We start from the raw sequence: 19,388 nt of genomic DNA, 5'->3' as shown, positions 1-19,388 counted from the left end.
TGTTATTGCGGAGAACATGCGCCCACATTTAAGAGACGAAAAACTCTTTTCTTTTTCCCCTTAGTTCGGTTGGAGGAGACATACAGAAAAAAATCTTTGCGACACAAGATAGAGGCAGTCGTAAAGACAAGGGGAAAAGCAGCAAAGACTTATTCTCCTAAAGCATGATTCTCTACACGAGCGAGCATGGAATGAAAATCATCTCTATCGCAGACCAAATCGCGCAGAGTCGAAACTGCAATCAAAGCTGTGCGCCCACAGGGATCATCCTTCTGTACCAACTCTGCGCAAGTCTGCTGCAAAACACCGAGCGCGCTCAGCCACGTTGTCGTGAAAACAAGCGAGCCATAGGCCGCCGCGTCGCGGTTTAAGATCCGCTCACCGTCTTTCCGACGAATCCAGAGAGGGCCTACGCCACACCACGTACGCATCACTTCGACCATAGATGTCCACGCTGCTTTGCGGACAGAGAGATTCGGGTGCCGTGTACAAACGGCAAAAAAAAAGTCAAAGCTCTTTTCACAGAGCTCTGCAGCGACGTGGCGAACATTGGTAATTCCCTGAAACACAGTTGTTAGAGAGTCCAGAATTGCACACGGGGTATACGGATCCCCTTCTTGGAAAAAAGCAAAATGATCGGCGTCAAGCTTATGTAAAAAAACCGCCACAAACGCCGCAGCTACTTCTCCCAGTAAATTGCTATAGTGTTTTAGATGCACGCGATTTTGTCGTCCCACGGCCGCATTTCCCCACCGACGAGTATGCGTGCCCTCGCTTACCACAATACATGATTTACGGTCGCTCGTCAGTTCATGTGTCGGAATCGGGGGATATATACGTTTGTATTTCTCGGCGGTGGTGACCTGGATGCGTTCAGCTCTCATACCTGCTGCGCGCGCCGGCATCAATTCGACCTGTGAGAGAATAGAGGCAGCCTCCCCAATTGCTTTTATGAGTTCTGTCCGCTGGTAAATTCCATAAATGCTGCAATATACCATCTCACTTAATTGGTTCAGCGCTAGAGGAGGATTCAGTACGATAAGGTCGACCAGAATTCTGTAGCGTAGCTGGAGCAAATGCTGTTTTTGCTCCTCGGGGGCGTGAATACTCAGTGAAATCAGCGTAGGCAGCAGCACAGAAACTAGTGGACCCGTTTCTTTGCTCACTACGTTAAACAGGTCAGAGCTGACTTGCTGGCGGAGCTTACTGAATGCGTCAGAAAGGCCCCGCAGACCACTTTCGGTTGCTTCCTGGACTTCGTGGAGTTGTGCGTTAGGGCTCCGCCCCACACCCACCAACGCATTGTAGCACTCACGAATACTCCCGAGAATGGAGACGTGCTCGTCGAGTTCGTCTTTTGTGTACTTTTGTTGACCAAAAGAAGGAAGAGGCACTTCTGTAGAGTCGAGTAGCTTTGCTGGTACATCCGCATCAATGTTCTTCATTACCATCGATTTTTCTTCTCGACCCTGATTTGGTTTTGCAAAAAAGTGAAATTCCTCATCTGGATCCAATGGAAATACTTCCACCAGTGAGGATACTCGCATCTCCAGGCCTGCCGCTGCCGAGGGAGTATTTTTCATTTGCGTCGCGGTGCTTACGGTTGGGACGTACTCTGAGGTGCCTGGCTCTTCTTTCATCCACTCCTGAAGCGCGGAGAAGAAGTTGGCATCCTGGAGCAACGGGGAGACCCCGTCAGCGCTTGATACAAAAAGTGTCGTGTACGCAGCAGCAACAGTCATACCGCACTTTTGCAATTCGGGACCGCGTGTGCTATCGAGGCGGATTGTCACGCCAGTAAGAAGAGCACCGAGAAATGCATTAGGAAATCCGCTTTCGGCGGGCTTTTCCTTGTGCAAGTACAAAAGTGTGTACATAACCGGATGCAGAAGTCGCATGTTCAAAGTGAAATCGGCGGAGGTGACGAACTCTTTATTTTCCCATTTCCGGAAAAGTGCGGTGAAGCATTCTTTCTCCCTAGGACTCAGCGCATTATTTGAAACTGCGGCACCTGCTGCTACAGTAGGGAGCAAATCCATCAGTATGATGCGCGCGATGGAACGTGTTGTCCCTGCAACAGAAAGCTGATTTACACACACCGTGTAAAATATATTATTAGCTAGCTGCGTTGAGTTGTCGTCACGCGGGGTATTGATGAGGACTCGGAGAGCACTGAGAATGGCTGGCCTTATATCTGACCGCTTTTCGGTTACTTGAAAAAGCAGCGAATTCCACCGATGCCATTGGTCAGATACTTCTGTGGGTCTTTGCGATTGGAGACAAAAACGCGACTGCTTGGTGGCTGTGAAAACAGCTTCCATTAGGTAAGCAAACCGATCGCAAAAAAGCTCACCATCAAAGAGGTCTCTAGGCAGTCTCCCCAGCCGAGTCATCATGATCTCACTTTTTCCTCGTCGGACCAGCGATATAGTGAGCTCTTTGAGAACACCCAGTAGGTGTTTCGAGTTAATCTGCACGCCTTCAGAGTTGCCCGAGTGCTGCGCTTTTGTGAAATAAAAAAATAGTACAGTGTCACAAAGTCGCTCCCAATAGAGCCTGGCATCGAAAATAAACGTGGCGTTGCCAGTTTCGGAGACTGCGTTTGCCAGGCGCTCAGGAAAGGAAACCAGCACTTTGCACTGATCCTCAACGATTTGGTTCTGCACAGTCGATGCACTGGAGTCGTTGTTTGCTGCGAGAGCAACAATGATCTTACCGATGGGCGTGTTGCAGGTATATTTCAGAAGCTGGTGGTCATCCTTTTGCGCTGAGACCTGAACCGGCTCATTCATCTTGAGTTTTTCAGCAACCTGCGCTAATATATCGTCAGTGCGGTGGCTCTCTTGGTTGGAGAGAAAATTGACGTCTTGGCTTGCTGCCCTTAATTCGCGCAGCGCCTGGCGCTCAATCGTTGTGAAGTCCGTCATGATTATGACCAAGATAAACAACAAAAGCTATCCCACAAACAGTTGGTGTGCTTCTGTTTGGTCAGCAAAAGGGAGGAGGAGTGCGATGATGATGCAAGGGTGAAGCAACAGGGGTGCGTCCGCGTCCCATTTTCCACGGACGCCGCTGTCTGGCGCAGGGTGATCCTCACCATTTTTTTTTTTGGGGGGGTTGTTCCTCGTGCTCGGGCGGGCTTTCCGCGCGCCGCCCGAGGCGCTAGGGGGCGCGGGGCCTGGCGGGGGCGCAGGTGGGGCGGCGGGCATCCTGGGCCGGCCCCACCCGGGAGGGGGTGCCCCCTCACCCCACCCCATGAGATGCTAGTTAATTCCTTGGTTTAGGTGGCGAATTTATCTGTTAGCATGGCCCTTGTTTTGTCTGGCCGGTGGACTGCTCGCCCTTTGAGGGCGCTTGGAGGGCATTGGATAAAACAAACGCGTCCTCGCCGACAGCGTGAAGGTTGAAGTCGCGTCGCTCGGTAACGCGGCGTTGGACTCCCATGATGCACGTCGAATGCGCCACGAAAACACACACTTTCGCCTCCACCGAGCACGTTGCTTTCTGTGACGGTTGCGCGACGACGACAAAACGGTTAGCCGGGATCGCCGTCGTCAAGGCAGAAGCGATGGCACACTTTTTTTTCTCGACGCTCGTGTTGTTCTTGACGGTGAGCTGTAGCGTGATGGTGTGCATCGAGCGGCGCGGCTGCTTAGTGCCCCAGGGCGGGAACGGAATGCGCCGCGCAAAGTCCACCCGGCCATCCGCTGCAACGGTAGTGTCGGTCATTTCTACTGGGAAATGAAGACTCAGTAGCTTGCGCAGCGCCGTCTGCATCTCCGCTAGTGTGGGGCAGCAAGTCAGCTCGGCTGGTATCAGCCGGAAGCAGTTGCGAAAGATCGGCCGGGGGTTCGCGGCGAGGTCTTCGAAAATGCGCTCCGTGAGGAGAGAGACCAGAGGGTTCACCACAATTGTGTGCGGTGGCAGCGTATCCACCTCAGTGGCTGGCTGGGCTGCGTCACCTGCCGTTTTGCCTTCCGCCTCAGCAGTAAAGTCAGGGGCGGCGTGGCACGTCGGGCAGGTCACGATGGCGTTCACGGTTGGAACGTTGAGGAAGAGATACCCTTTGCAGCCGGTTTCCAGCGGTGCGAACCATTCGCTGCGCCGCTGCGGTGTGTCACCTTGGCGTCTTGGTTTGCTGTCACCGTCGTCAGCTGTGGTGTCCTCGCCGACGTCCTCCTCCTCCGCACGCCCCCGCTTAGCTGCGTTGAACCTATTTCCGTGTGCGCCCTGTGCGCTACAGGCCGCCAGCTCCGCTGCGAGGAGGCTTGAGAGCGAGGCGGACGGCTGTGGAAGGGCGGTGTTGTCCGCACTAGTGGTGGTGGGGTCGCTACTCGTAACGAAGGCCTCGTGCGCGGCCTCCAGGTCAGCGGTGAGAGTCGACAGATACAGTTGCGCTTCTCGCTGCGCGCGCGGCTCCTGGCGAGGGTTGACGGTGAAGAACAATCCGGCGAGGTGGCTGTGCGGCAGGAGCATCTTGCCTTGCCGATGCTTGTGAAAGCGGGGCTTGTTGTCTCGATGGCTGCGCCTCATGGCAGGGGGTTTTACTTTACGTGGTCGTGTCTGTGTGAGGGAATGGGAGTCCGTCAAGCCTGACAGAGGGAGAAGCTTTATGAAGTGCTGTGTTCTTGAGTGGAGCCAATGTAAACCCAAGCGGAGAGGGAAGAGGTGAAGCTGTCGGGGTGCCTCTGCGCAGGGCAGTGGGGGGTGGGGGGGGGTGGAGGTGTGCGGTACTTCGCATCCTCTTCACGCTCGAGTGTGGGGTGAGGAGAGTCGAATTAGACCGCCCTCGTGACTCCCATCCCTTTCTCTGTGTCACTTGATGCCCTCCCGCCCCCTCCCCCCCGTCAGGGACTTTGATTCCACGATTGTTTTGCGTTGTACTTGACATTCTCCCCCCACGATTTCATTTCGTCTTACGCCCTCATCGACACGTCATCTGCACCCACGCGTTGCGAGAGAGAGAGAGAGAGCACTGTGTGTATATTGTAGTTGGGAGGGGGAGGAGTCAGGGAAAGGGGGGCGTGCACCCTTAATTACTTCTATTTTCTTCGCTGTGCATCTCACCACGTACTCCTCCCCCCTCCCTCGTGCAACGCCGCCTACAACAGGGAGCGTCGGCAGGTGACACCCGAGACAGCGTCGGCCGTGAGCGAGAGAGATCCTGCCATTGCAGTGCCATCAATGTATATCTATATTTTTCTGGAAGTACACACCCCGCTACCAGGAAGGAGGAACAGAGTGCTGATAGGCAGCATAACCCCAAAGCCCAGAACAATAGATCAGGAGCGCTGAAGCTGCGACACTTCGCATCTCGCATCACTTATACATTCCTTATGGGAAAAAAAAAGAAGACTACTACGCAGCGGCGCGATAAACGCTCATCGCGACGACTGTGAGCAGAACGAGAGACCCCAGCCCCAACTTCACTGCCACCGCCGGCACCACCGTTGACTCCATCACGAGAAAAAGAAAGAACACAAGCGCAACAGATGCGGTATACCCGCTGTCGTGAGGCATAAAGCAACTCGTAATGAGTGCGCACACAGCAGCAAGGATGCCCACGTACTCCACTGCCTTCATCGCAGTGGTGGCGATGAGGCAGATGCCTGTGCGACCCCGAGGAGAGGACGGCGTCGCAGTGGTGGCGGTCCGATGCGTCAACCCCCGTGACTGTATGGAGTCCAGACGTGTGACCAAAAGCTGCGCCAGTGGCGCGGCGGAGACAGCGGCCTTGTTGCCAGCGGATGTCAATGGCGACACCCACTGGATGGCATTCGTCTGAGTACTAAAACTGTACGCCGGCAGAAACATGAAGGCTACAAGGAGAACAGTGGCCGTGGCGACATGATGCCACTTGGCAGATGCCTCGCGAAGTTGCATCTCACGCAGGAGCTGCTCACGGTTCGCTGCATACCATTCATGAAACGCAGGTCGGGCGTATAGGGATTCCAGGGAGGCGTCAGTGGTGTTGAGCTGCTCATACTGCTCTTGCAGGCGGTTGTGGTGCACTTCGCCCGATTGCAGAGCCGAACGCACGGCGTTATCGCAGCAGTTGAAGAGAGCCGCGCCACGCTGCTGCACGTGCCGACACACAGCTGACACAAAGCACTCTGCCGGCGGGACGTGATCCACCTCCTCTAGCCTCAGCGCACTCCCTGTGACTTTTAACGGGCACGCTGGACCTTGACCGTTTGGCGTCGAGTCTTGGGGCACGAGGGGGGGAGGAAGGGGCGCACCGGTGCGGCTACGCTGGCTTAAAGCACCACTTCCATTGCGTACGTGCTCCTCAGAAGGCGATGATGTCGTCGTCGCGGCGGTGGCGAAGATGGGCGTGAAAGACGCTGGTGTGGCACCAAGTGATACGGGCAAAAGGAAGCCATTGGAGGTGTCGGCAGAGAGCTCCACGAGAGTGTCTTTATGCGCGCTAGCTGTTGATGCTGGTGGTGGTGGTGGTGGTGGGGGTAAAACATCTCCCACAGCAGCATTCCCCGCTGCACACCGTCGGATCCATCGGACGAGGGGTTTAAGCACAAATGCGTAGAGCGGGGCGAGCAGAAGGGCCACCGACAGAGCGTACTGCAGTGCAGTCTTGTTAAAAAAAAACACGGTAATGATGCGAGGAGTCTCCATTTTTTTTTTCGGTTCAACACATGCAGCGAGTTTGTTCAGTGCGTGGGTGTGTATGCACGCGCCGCGCTCAGTTCTCTGATTTAAACCAACAAGGTTAGATGCCGTTCTATGTGAGTGAGGAGGAGAGAAGAGGGGAGGGGAGGGGGGGGGGAGGGCAGGGGCTATGTCATTAGGTGGTGCTATGATTTCTTTTATCCGTGGCTCAGTGCCGTCTTCGGAGATCGTTGCGGATTACCTCTCTTGTGTGCGGCAGTGGAGCCAAGGGAGAAGGAAAGAGCGAGAATGTGGTGAAGTGTTAATGATACCGAGAGCAGTGACGGTGCGGGGGGAGGGGGTGCGTTCACTGCTCACGCTTGTTGGCGTGCGTCTTGGCCGTCTGTCCATGACTCACAAGACGTCAACGATCCTTGGGTAGCAGTTGTGTGCGCCTGTGCCAGTGTGCGCAATCGCGAAATAAGAGATGATCCCGTTGAGGAAGGAGCACGCACACAGATAAACATAAAAGGAAAAAAAAACACTACAGATAATTGTGAAGCGATGAAACACCAGAAGGAAGTGTGGCATACGTGTTAGCTTGCATGCGCGCGAACGTTGCCCTGTGCTAGTGGACACCCGACAGAGAGGGGATGTGAGGCGCGTTACCTGGCGGCCATTCCTAGTTTCTCCACCCGTGCAGGTGCAAACAGAGCATTCAGGTATACACACACGAGCCAATATGCACACACACACACACACACACACACACACACCATTGGTTATAGAAAATCCTTCCAATGAACACAAACGCTTACGTCTACTTGGACATACATTGACACGCATCGCCCGGCATACTGAGTGCAGCTGCGCGTTCAAAAGATATGAAAAAAAAAAAGCAAAGAAGAGTATAACTGACGGAGGGGTGTTCAAGGGGGAGGAGGGGAGGGAGGAGGCCCGCCCTTCTACTTGAGGATTAAAAAAAATTTTCTTGTGCGGTTTGACACATCCGTCCCACACGCACACATAAACGTACACACGTATAAGCGTGTGGAGGGCGGGTGGGGAGAAGGTTGTGTCCCCCCCCCTCCCCCCCTCCTCTCGCCCCGCAGCAGCAACAGCGAGGAGTAATGTAGTCCAATGGCTTAGAGCGCACAATCTTCATCCACAGTGTGCACCGTCTCTGCATCATAGCTGAGTGCCGTTAGGTCCGCCACGACGGAGCGCTGCATCACCGGTGGGCCGCAAATTGCCACGAGCAGATCCTTCGATGGGGGCGGGAGAAAGCGCTGGAGCGTGGAACGGTCGACGTAGCCCACGCCCTCCGTCCAGCCTTCGGGAGGGTTGTTGAGCACAAAAACACAGTCAAATTTATCTGGGTTGTCGGAGCGGTACTTCTTCATCAGCGAGCGGTAGGTTAACTCATGCTCGTCCTCAGCGGCGTACACGAGGTGGATCGTCTCTATATTGTCCACGTACGGGCGATTAAGCGCAGCCTTGATAATCTGCAGCATCGGTGCCACACCGGAGCCACCGGCGATTAGGGCCAGCTTTTTGATGACCCTCTTGCGGTACATCATCTGCCTCTGCTGAGGATGGAGCTCGATGCGGAGACCGCCGCAGGCTTTCATCTCAACCGAATCGCCAGGACGCATGGACGAAATCCATTCCTGCAGACTGCCCTTGTCACCGCGTGCTAGAATCGAGATGCGGCCCTTGTCGTCGGGCATGTTGATGGGGCTGTAGTAGCCGATCAGCTGCTGGCCGTCCCAGTCACCGCGGATGCCGATGAACTCGCCGACGGACAATCCGGATGTCTGCGCCGCGCCTGGTAGGTTGAAGCGCAGCACGCGCGAGCCGACGCCGAATTGGTCACTTGCCCTGGTCTCCCGCACCACGACCGGCACCCACTTGTCCTTGCGCAGCCCGTGTTTCTCCTTTTGTAGAATTGTCGCCGCGCGGTCGCCGGCGATCTTGCCGAACACGACACACTCCAGCAGCGAATTGCCGCCGAGACGGTTGCCCCCGTGCACGCCGCCAGTCACCTCGCCGGCGCCGAAGAGGCCAATGATAGGGCGCATGTCCTCGAAGATGTTGATAGAGTGATCTTCCATGAGCAGCTCCGCTGCCGGCGAGATGAGGCAGCCGCCCATGGTGTAGTGGATCGACGGCGTGACGTACGCCACATAGTATGGGCCCTTGGTGCCCACCACACTCGGGAACACAAGCTTGCCCGTCAGCGGGCACGTGGTCTTTTTCGTGCTCTGGTACTCGTACGTCTCGAGAGTGCGATGCAACTTTTCCTCCGAGCAGCCAATGAGCTCGGCGAGCGCCTTCATGTCGTCCACTCGGGTGAAGAGGCCCTGGGACTTCCAGTAGTACATGAGGGAGTTCTTACCGAAGAGCTTCGCTGCCTCCTCACTCAGCACGCAGTACGCAAATCTGCTGCCACCGGACTCAGGGTAGACGTTGTCTTGCGCGTTGATCGCCTGCGAGACAACTGAGCGCAGGTCCAACTCGTTCACGAAGCGCTCGCCGTTGCGATTCAACAGAATGCCGCCGGAGCCACGCAGCGCCTCGGGGCCGAGGTATTTCGTTTTGTTTGACGGATCCTTCGGGTCGATGAGACCCGTCGGGTGTAGCTGCACCTTGTCCATGTCCACCAGCGTGGCACCAAGCTTGCGCGCCATCTTCACGCCGTCGCCGGTGGCGAACGTGCCATTGGTGGTGGGTGTGCCGTACACCCTCGGCGCGTGCTCGCGCAGCAGCGAGTTTGCCGTCTGATCGTTCGAGAAGCCCCCGGTGGCGAGAATGACGGCATCCGCTGGCAGTTCCACGACTGTATCCGAGGTGTCGGTCGCTGATTTATAGCGGACACCCTTCACACGAATCTCGCGACTGCCGTTTGGCATCGTACTCACATCATGAATGAGGTTCACCACTGTCGTCTCGTTCAGGATCGTCACCTTTCCACGCAGCTTCGTGCGGATGTGGTCCTCCAGATGACGCATGATCGTGAAGCCTACAGGCACTGGGGTCCCGTCCTTCTGATCCGGCGCGCGGTGGCAGCGTTTGCGACTCGCGCCGCCAAGTTGATAGAGGACGGTTAGCGGGATGCCGAAGGATTCGAGCCAACCAATCGCATCAGCAGATTTAACAGAGAGGGTGCGTACGAGCCCAGGGTCGCAAAGACCGCCTTTGCCGGAGAGGAACGTGTCCCGTTCAAAAAATTTGCAGTTGTCGAGAACGTGGTTCACGGCCTGCGTGCGGGTGCCCCAGCCGTTGATCCCAGAAGTGGCCTTGGCGCTGTTCCCCCCCAGCCGGGCTTCCTTCTCTAGAAGGATGACAGTGGCGCCACAGTTGGCTGCCTCGATCGCGGCCGTGCAACCAGCAAGGCCGCCCCCGATCACAACGACACGCGCCGGCAGCGAACCGGCAATACGCTCCATGCGACGGGCCGGGCCCTCGCGAGCAATTTCGTACATGTGTGCCAGCCGTTCCCCCTCACGTGTGTAGGCAGCGTAGTCCGTCACGCGGTTGTAGTCTTGGCGGTAGTACTCTAGCATGTACCGTACGGGTACGATGTCGCGCTTCACCAAACTTGCTGTGGCAAGTGCGTCAGCGTAGAGGCATGAGTAGCATTTGACGCTGACCTGTGCCAGCTTATCCTGAGAGGGTTCTATGAGACATCGGTGACGCCAATCGTAGGTACTCGAGACAGCACAGTCAAGTGCGTTGGAGAAGAGGACGTTCTCATAGTCGCCACTAGTGCAGAGCGCTTCGTTGCTGAGCGACATAACGCGCAGGAGCGATTTCTGCCCAGGATTGGCCGCCGAGGGTGCTGGTTCACTCGCCTTCTCCCCGAGGCTGTGCGCGTTCGTCACTGACTCGCCAGATTTAGCAGCCGAGACGACCTCATCGATTGATGGCGGACGCACAACACCGATGGCCCACGGCTGGTGCTGCACGTTTACACCTGAGCCGCGGCAGTCACCGCCCCACTCGAACAGCACGTTGGCAAACTTGGCTGCATTCAACCGTTCCACCACACAGTCGACGGTGTAGCCCTTGTTCAGAGCACCTAGGTCCAGCATCGCGTCTTCGTGCTTGCGCGTGATGGTGCCTTCCTTGATGTCGATGGAAAAGCTGTTTGTCAAGGTGGAGCGCTCAGCCTCCTCCGCTGTGATGAGGAAGTCCTCTTTGGTGGAGTCCTGCCGGCGAGCGGCATTGCGCAGCTTCTGCACTAGTGGTGCGGCAGCCGCGTCAAAGCAACCTCCACTAACGTTGTAGACCTCTTCACAGCACTGGATAACCTTGGCGAGATGCTCCGACATGACGTGCTTTACTCCTACCGGAAGCCTGTTAACCTTCGACACCTCGCTGTCTGGGTTAAAGCAGTTGAGGTGCGCGTCAACCATGGCGAAGCAGTCACTCAGAATCTCCTCGACGACAGGATCCGCGTCCTGGCGAGCGACATTACCGTCAACGGCAATAGTGAGCGTGTACGGCACCGTGTGCACCAAATCTTTGTAAAGCAACACCGAGCGCTGGTTGACGCGCTGCTCAGGGAAGTTGGTGGTGAGCAAATCGCGAGCAGCGCGATCGCGCTCACGAGCGGCTTTCTCAGGGTCCACAACGACTATGGAGGCACTCGTATTCAAGTCGGTGGCCGTGAAGCGCCGCTGCATTGCCGTGGCGGAGGTACCCGTGCCAAGACAGCTGCCGTGTGCCGTTGCGAGCATTGCCAGCGGTGAGGTCGACGCCGCCATGGAGGTGCAGCGTCGCGTGTAGGGGGCAACGCACTGCCGCATGCGCGACTTCGCCGCCGCGATACGGGAAAAGCGTTGACAGGAGAGCATTCGGCACGAGTCGAAGTACAGGGGAGAAGAGGAAAGAAAAAAAGGCGGTAAGTGAAGAAAAGACAGATTTTCCGTTACGCTCTGTAGTTGTTGAGGTCACAACGGCGGGTTGTGGGCTGGGCCTGGGGTGGGGTGGGGGAGATACACCTTGAAAGCAAAACTTAACAAGCACAGCAACCGCACCACACCCAATTAAAGGGAGAAGAACAGGAAACGACTTTTGATGTAATAGAATATAAAAATGCGGAGGAAGACACGGATCAATTTTTTTAAATCACGGAGATCCAGAACAAAAAAAGGCAACCGGTACAACCGAAGGGTTCACAGAAACCAAAAGCGAGCAAATAACGGGAAAAGAAGCACTGCGCCTTGCTTCAGGGAGGGTATAGGGACTGTTGTCGATGACTGGTTCTCTTTCGCTCTGAAGTTGGAGCAGGACCAAAAAAAGAGGAGCAGAGAGATGGGAGGGAGGACGGGGGGGGGTAGGGGTAGGGTGAACCGGTTAGTACAGGTAGCTGGCTGAGAATGCAGCGTAGGCAAGCACGGGGCAGAGCGGGGGAGATAATGCAAGTCTTCCTCCAGTGACGCAAAGTAAAAAAGTCCGCCTAACTTCTAAACTTCTCGCCCCCTTTCTCGCGCGTTTGTGTGTGTGTGTGTGTGTGTGTGCGGTACGGTAAGCGCGGAGCTTGGAGATGGGCAGTGAAACCAAAAAAGGGGAGGGTGAGTGTAGTGATAGGTGTGTGTGTGTGTGTGAGAGAAGACGCGAAAAATCCAATATTCGCGTATTTGACAAACGAGTGTACGACGAGTTTATGGATATCAACACGGAGGTTTGATTGGTGGCGCGTTTTGCGGAACAGCCGTAATTCTATTTTCTGTTTGTGTTCATTTTTTTTTTGACAGCGAAAGTTTTGCCCTTTAAAAAAATATATATTTTTATATTTGCACTCCACTGCCCTATTCCCTACGATATATATGTCTGCCTGTGAGTCCCTGTGTTATACGTCACACTCGACGCACGTTGCAGAAATACCGACATGCGCAGCGAGTGAAACACGCTAACCCTCTCCCTCCCACCCAACCATACACGCACGCACACACACACAGCTCGGAGGTACATGGCCTCCACACACAGTGGGTACAGGTGCCCCTGATAACCCCTCACTGACGGCTGCTCCCCGTGACCCCAGAGTGCTAGAGAGAGTCAAAGGCAAGCGAAATATCAACATAAAAGGCGTGTCATCCTGTCACAAGTGAATTAACATGCATGAATTAACCGTTTCTGCTGTTCGATACGACTGTGCGTCCAACAGACTTTTCTTGTTCCTTGCGTGGCCTCCCCCCTCCCCCCACCCCCAGTGTATGTTACGCGACTGGTGTCAGAGGAGCTGAGGTGGGTTGTACATCTTCATCCCAGCAGTCCGCACCGAGGGCTCTGTTCAAGGATAAAAGATGTGGTGCGTGTTGTACTGCCAAGAGGCATTCAGCCAGTCTCATGTTTCCAGCATCTGCGCTTTATCAGGTCACTCCGCTGGAGAACCACGGCGCACCTCATGAAATAAAAACAAAGCCACCTCACAAACACATGCTCCCCCCAAAAAAGGACAAAAAGGGGAGCCGCATCCCCCTCCCTTTTTCTTTCCCGCTTTTCTTCAACTTCCGTCGTTTCTACTCTCCGTGTCCCCTGCCAACGGGAGGAGGGGAGGAAAAACTCCCAAGAACGAACGAACAAACAGGCCAACAAAGGAGAAGGTGGAGATGCGTGCACGGGCACACACACACACACACAGTGAAGGCGCGGGGAGGAAGAGAACGGCAACATAAAAAAAGAAAACTAGGTAACGAAGCGACAGCGCCAAACTTGCACAGTCTCCTCCATCCTTACAAAAAAAAAACATTCTGCTTATTACTACACATATACACACATTTCATATGCTAATACGTATCTATGCATTTTCGTGTGTACGGGCTGTCTTCTTTTTTAACTCAGACCTCCTCTGACGTTAACCGGAGATGAAAAGGGAGAGTGTCATGCGCGTCTTCCACGCGCAGGTGTGTGAGTGCTGGAGCGGTCCTACCGCACGTGATTCCAATTTAATAGGCATCACAGAGTGGAAAAACAAACACACAGAAAGATATAAAGATCCATGCAGGCAGTGGCTTACGAGTATATACTTGGCGCGCATCTTTTAAGTTTTGTCTTGAATTGTACAGGGAAACCAAATGGAACAATCAAGCAAAAAAAAAACGAGAAGGGGGGAAGAGAGATCAAAAACACACACACACACACACGCAGATACATTCTGTGCGTAGATACATATATATGTATATATATATACTCGCCAGCGTCACGAAGGAGGGCACGATACCCCCCCTTCCGCCTATGGAGGAAGGACCGGGCCTTGTGCATGTCAGCGTAATGTAGATTCTCTTAGGTGTGAGGGTTATGGGTAAAGGAGGGGAAGGGGTGTTCTAGGGGAGTGCAACACAGAGCTAGTCAACACTGTGCGTGCAGTTCAATGACCTTTCAACTCCTCCTCGCTTCCAGCGGAGCTGCCCCGCGCGAGTGTATCCGAGGCCTCTTGAAAGAGGCGAACAGTTGAGAATCGCGACAGCAAGAGCAGAGAATACGCCATACATATCGACTAGCGGTCCAAACCCCGGGACACACAGCGGTCATCCGCCCTTGCGAAGCCTTTCAGTGCCCCTTCCTTTGCATTCTGGGAGCGTATTTTGCTGTTGGTAATCTACAGGTCATTTTGTCGTGGTCTTCTGCCGGCGACTCTGCGCGAGAATCTATCACTTGTTCTCTACTTTGCATACAGCATCGTTGATCGTCTGAGCCAGCATCAGCGCCGTCTCGTGCGTCAGACCTGCCATGTTGGCGCGGCCTGTCAGCGTGATGAACACGTTATGGTCCTGACAGTACTGACACTGCTCCTTCGACAGCCCAAGGAAGGAGAACATGCCGATCTGGTTGACGATGTGCTCCCAGCTCCCGGGCGTCTTCAGACGCAGCAGCTCATCGTACACGATGTGGCGCATCTTTCGGATGCGCTCAGACATGGCCGCAAGCTCCGCCTCCCACTGCATCCGTAGTTCCTTGTTGGTCATGATCAGGTGGGCCAGGCGGGCACCGTGAGCCGGTGGAGTCGAGTAATCGGAGCGAATGAGCAATTCCAGTTGCGATTTGATTGCCACTGCGCGCTCTGGGTTGCGCAGTACAATCGACAGTGCACCTGTGCGTTCGTTGTAGAGGCCCATGTTCTTGGAGAACGACTGCGCCAGGATAACCTGCAAACCTTTTGTGGCAAACAACCGCGCGGCGTACGCGTCCTCGTCGAGGCTGCCGCTCGCGTAGCCCTGGTAGGCAGAGTCAAAGAAAACCTGGTGCTGCTTGGCCAGCATCAGCGACGCGATTTCGTTCCACTGCTCGCGTGACATGTCCACGCCAGTGGGGTTGTGCGCGCACTGGTGCAGAACGAACACGGAGCCCTCTGGCGCGGCCTCAATGTCCTTCTTCATGCCTTCGAAATTCAGGCTGAGCGTCTTGGGGTCGTAGTACGTGTACGTGCGGATGCTCTTCCAACCGGCAGCCTTTAGGATGGCATAGTGGTTGGGCCACGTAGGATCGGAGAGGTAGATGGGCGTCTTCTCAGGGTCGTATACATGGGTGAGCAGCCTCGCACCGAGGGAGACGGCGCCAGTACCACTCAGCGTCTGCACGGCAATGATGTTCTCGGGGTCGACGGTGTTGCCATAGGCTAGCTTTACTGCCGCTTCCACAAACGGCTGGAAACCCGTGATGGGCAGGTACTCATAGTCGAGGTTCATGTCCAAAAGCAGTTTCTCAGCCTTTCGGACCACGGGCAGCGGGTAGGGGTGGCCATGTTCATCGCGGTAGGCACCGATAACGAGGTTGGCCTTGGGGCCCTGCACGGCGGCGGCATGTGTTGCGAGCGCAAAGATGTTGTCAGTACACTACCTCTTGAGTTGGTGCCAGCGCTCCGTAGCCGTTGCTGTTTGCGTGGGCATCTTTGCCTTGCGGATAGGGGATGAGGGGGAGCAGTGGTGTAGATGTAATAAATATGCGGTGCGTTAAAGTTTTTTTTGGAGGGGGTGGACGGGAGGAGGAGGCGGAGAGTTGGTATGTGTGCGTGCCAACTTCGAAGAACTTACACCACAGAGGTGCGAAAGCAATGAAATGCGCAGGATTCACACCTTGGGGGGGGGTGGAGGGAAAAAATGCGACGTGACGGTTCCAGCAGCCGTTGATTAGTATACATATATATATATTTCCACCGCTACTGCAGATGCTTCCTGTATTGATCACCGTTTTATTTGGAATCTACACTCGATGTGCCCCCCTTCCCCCAGCACCGACAGTACCTCGTTTGAGATAATGGTGCGCCTTGAATACTAATTTGAGTTCGGTTGCCAATCCATCTCCCCCCGGTGTCCACAATACCGGAGTCGACCCATATATATATATATATATATCTATATATATATATTGTTGCGTCCGAGACTGCTGTGAAAAGTACCGTAAAACAACACAAGGGGAAAAACGAGAGGGAGGCGAAAATACAAAACGCAGGAAAAGACGGAGGGGACATCGATTTGAGATCAAAAAACGGCACATATTACACAACAAAAAACTGACCACCATGATCACCACATCCAGCAGTAGTCCAGGTACGACGCACAAAGAGACACACGCGCAGCGTATCCATGCACATGCCCAAGGGGCAGATTAGCGTTTTCAACGGAGACCAAAAAATACGAGAAAAACCATTTTGTAGGTATCGTGCCCTGATGTGGCAAGGAGGCGTCGTACCCAAGCCCCCTCCCCCCTCATTCCAAAAAGCCTACACACGTACGCAGCACGACAATAAGTAACGCAAAAAGTGAAACAATATAGTTACCCTCGCTACCGAGTACACAACACCGCCTAATTCGGGAAGTGGGAGGCGAGTTCAGAGAGAGAAAACGCGAGTCGCGTATGTGGGCTGAGTCCTCATTATCACATTCCTTCCTGGGTTGACACGGGCACGCTTTTTATGTTGATATTTTGCTTGCCTTTGACTCTCTCTAGCACTCTGGGGTCACGGGGAGCAGCCGTCAGTGAGGGGTTATCAGGGTCACCTGTACCCACTGTGTGTGGAGGCCATGTACCTCCGAGCTGTGTGTGTGTGTGTGCGTGTATGGTTGGGTGGGAGGGAGAGGGTTAGCGTGTTTCACTCGCTGCGCATGTCGGTATTTCTGCAACGTGCGTCGAGTGTGACGTATAATACAGGGACTCACAGGCAGACATATATATCGTAGGGAATAGGGCAGTGAAGTGCAAATATAAAAAAATCCTGTTTCCTGGAGGTGAATTATAGTCCCCCATTGACCAGCGTTTTTTTTTTTTGAGAAGGGGCTAGAGATGGGTGTGGTAGTTCGATGAACAGACAGACGGACAGATTGACGGAGAGGGGAGGGGAACGCGGCTGGAAGAAAACAGGAGCTGCTGAGTACCTTTTTTTTAGGAAGGCGCGAAAAAGTAAGCATAAGAAAAAAAAACCGACAAGAGGGCCACTGTTGGTGGTGGGTGCAAACATTATGCCCACACAAGCGCAGATGTGTTAAACGCGTTTGGGGAGAGGGGGAGAAAACAAGGAAAAGAAAAGCACAAGAAATCAGGAAAACAAATTGCCGGTAACCTCGCTTTGGTGAGGTGCACGCGACATCAGCGAGCATACCCCTCCCCCCACACACACGGTTGTATGGGTTCGGGTTTTTTTTTCGCAGAGCGCTGCTCGTTTTCTCTTCTTCACTCTCCCCTGTGAGGTGGCGGCACGCTTTCCTGTGAACAAGACACACACAGACACAGACTCGTCCACACACACATACATACATACACACATCAGCACTTTTTTCTTGTACGTTGTCTAATCTTGCGAACCATGCATCATCAAATCGGTGGTATAGGCCTCTCAAAAGCGTGCCGCTTCAAACGGGGACGTTTGCCGATCTCTTTATCTCGGTAGTTGGGGGGGCGTACGCATGCGTCTTCACAGAACCGCACGCCGTCTGGACAGCTTCACGAACCCTCACAACATCCATCGTAGTCTGCGTACAATATATATATATATATATAAATATATATAATAGTACGTAGACCTGCACGACAGGAGCGACAATGTTCGCAGGTGTCCTCCATTTTTTTCTTTTTGTAAAAGAAGGACATGGCTACGGAAAATACGCCTCTTGTAGCTCTCCTGCGGCACTGTTGCACTTTCCTCACGCGTTCTGCAGCCACCGATGAGTTATGCCTGCCGCACAGCATCGTTGATCGTCTGAGCCAGCATCAGCGCCGTCTCGTGCGTCAGACCTGCCATGTTGGCGCGGCCTGTCAGCGTGATGAACACGTTATGGTCCTGACAGTACTGACACTGCTCCTTCGACAGCCCAAGGAAGGAGAACATGCCGATCTGGTTGACGATGTGCTCCCAGCTCCCGGGCGTCTTCAGACGCAGCAGCTCATCGTACACGATGTGGCGCATCTTTCGGATGCGCTCAGACATGGCCGCAAGCTCCGCCTCCCACTGCATCCGTAGTTCCTTGTTGGTCATGATCAGGTGGGCCAGGCGGGCACCGTGAGCCGGTGGAGTCGAGTAATCGGAGCGAATGAGCAATTCCAGTTGCGATTTGATTGCCACTGCGCGCTCTGGGTTGCGCAGTACAATCGACAGTGCACCTGTGCGTTCGTTGTAGAGGCCCATGTTCTTGGAGAACGACTGCGCCAGGATAACCTGCAAACCTTTTGTGGCAAACAACCGCGCGGCGTACGCGTCCTCGTCGAGGCTGCCGCTCGCGTAGCCCTGGTAGGCAGAGTCAAAGAAAACCTGGTGCTGCTTGGCCAGCATCAGCGACGCGATTTCGTTCCACTGCTCGCGTGACATGTCCACGCCAGTGGGGTTGTGCGCGCACTGGTGCAGAACGAACACGGAGCCCTCTGGCGCGGCCTCAATGTCCTTCTTCATGCCTTCGAAATTCAGGCTGAGCGTCTTGGGGTCGTAGTACGTGTACGTGCGGATGCTCTTCCAACCGGCAGCCTTTAGGATGGCATAGTGGTTGGGCCACGTAGGATCGGAGAGGTAGATGGGCGTCTTCTCAGGGTCGTATACATGGGTGAGCAGCCTCGCACCGAGGGAGACGGCGCCAGTACCACTCAGCGTCTGCACGGCAATGATGTTCTCGGGGTCGACGGTGTTGCCATAGGCTAGCTTTACTGCCGCTTCCACAAACGGCTGGAAACCCGTGATGGGCAGGTACTCATAGTCGAGGTTCATGTCCAAAAGCAGTTTCTCAGCCTTTCGGACCACGGGCAGCGGGTAGGGGTGGCCATGTTCATCGCGGTAGGCACCGATAACGAGGTTGGCCTTGGGGCCCTGCACGGCGGCGGCATGTGTTGCGAGCGCAAAGATGTTGTCAGTACACTACCTCTTGAGTTGGTGCCAGCGCTCCGTAGCCGTTGCTGTTTGCGTGGGCATCTTTGCCTTGCGGATAGGGGATGAGGGGGAGCAGTGGTGTAGATGTAATAAATATGCGGTGCGTTAAAGTTTTTTTTTTGGAGGGGGGGGGTGGACGGGAGGAGGAGGCGGAGAGTTGGTATGTGTGCGTGCCAACTTCGAAGAACTTACACCACAGAGGTGCGAAAGCAATGAAATGCGCAGGATTCACACCTTGGGGGGGGGTGGAGGGAAAAAATGCGACGTGACGGTTCCAGCAGCCGTTGATTAGTATACATATATATATATTTCCACCGCTACTGCAGATGCTTCCTGTATTGATCACCGTTTTATTTGGAATCTACACTCGATGTGCCCCCCCTTCCCCCAGCACCGACAGTACCTCGTTTGAGATAATGGTGCGCCT

The 19,388-nt window shown here is 54.6% G+C and overlaps 6 protein-coding genes across 6 annotated transcripts; all 6 read right to left on the bottom strand.

Annotated features, from left to right (window-relative positions):
• Positions 1-149: 149 nt before the first annotated feature.
• JKF63_01082 (uncharacterized protein) lies at positions 150-2,927 on the bottom strand (the record flags this gene model as incomplete). Its single annotated transcript, XM_067897131.1, has 1 exon — positions 150-2,927. One exon carries the CDS (start codon positions 2,925-2,927, stop codon positions 150-152), a length of 2,778 nt encoding a protein of 925 aa, XP_067753288.1.
• A 373-nt stretch (positions 2,928-3,300) lies between these two features.
• JKF63_01081 (uncharacterized protein) lies at positions 3,301-4,533 on the bottom strand (the record flags this gene model as incomplete). The annotated part of the gene is made up of 1 exon (XM_067897130.1): positions 3,301-4,533. The coding sequence occupies one exon, from the start codon at positions 4,531-4,533 to the stop codon at positions 3,301-3,303; it is 1,233 nt and encodes a 410-aa protein (XP_067753287.1).
• An 825-nt stretch (positions 4,534-5,358) lies between these two features.
• JKF63_01080 (uncharacterized protein) lies at positions 5,359-6,633 on the bottom strand (the record flags this gene model as incomplete). The annotated part of the gene is made up of 1 exon (XM_067897129.1): positions 5,359-6,633. One exon carries the CDS (start codon positions 6,631-6,633, stop codon positions 5,359-5,361), a length of 1,275 nt encoding a protein of 424 aa, XP_067753286.1.
• Positions 6,634-7,751: 1,118 nt separating this feature from the next.
• Positions 7,752-11,465, bottom strand: JKF63_01079 (uncharacterized protein; the record flags this gene model as incomplete). Its single annotated transcript, XM_067897128.1, has 1 exon — positions 7,752-11,465. One exon carries the CDS (start codon positions 11,463-11,465, stop codon positions 7,752-7,754), a length of 3,714 nt encoding a protein of 1,237 aa, XP_067753285.1.
• Positions 11,466-14,264: 2,799 nt separating this feature from the next.
• On the bottom strand, positions 14,265-15,299 carry JKF63_01078 (uncharacterized protein; the record flags this gene model as incomplete). The annotated part of the gene is made up of 1 exon (XM_067897127.1): positions 14,265-15,299. The coding sequence occupies one exon, from the start codon at positions 15,297-15,299 to the stop codon at positions 14,265-14,267; it is 1,035 nt and encodes a 344-aa protein (XP_067753284.1).
• A 2,477-nt stretch (positions 15,300-17,776) lies between these two features.
• Positions 17,777-18,802, bottom strand: JKF63_01077 (uncharacterized protein; the record flags this gene model as incomplete). Its single annotated transcript, XM_067897126.1, has 1 exon — positions 17,777-18,802. The coding sequence occupies one exon, from the start codon at positions 18,800-18,802 to the stop codon at positions 17,777-17,779; it is 1,026 nt and encodes a 341-aa protein (XP_067753283.1).
• Positions 18,803-19,388: the final 586 nt, after the last annotated feature.

The sequence above is a fragment of the Porcisia hertigi genome, chromosome 35 (genome assembly GCF_017918235.1).
Source record: "Porcisia hertigi strain C119 chromosome 35, whole genome shotgun sequence".
Lineage (NCBI taxonomy): Eukaryota > Euglenozoa > Kinetoplastea > Trypanosomatida > Trypanosomatidae > Porcisia > Porcisia hertigi.
This window is presented reverse-complemented; position numbering and strand designations above follow the sequence as displayed.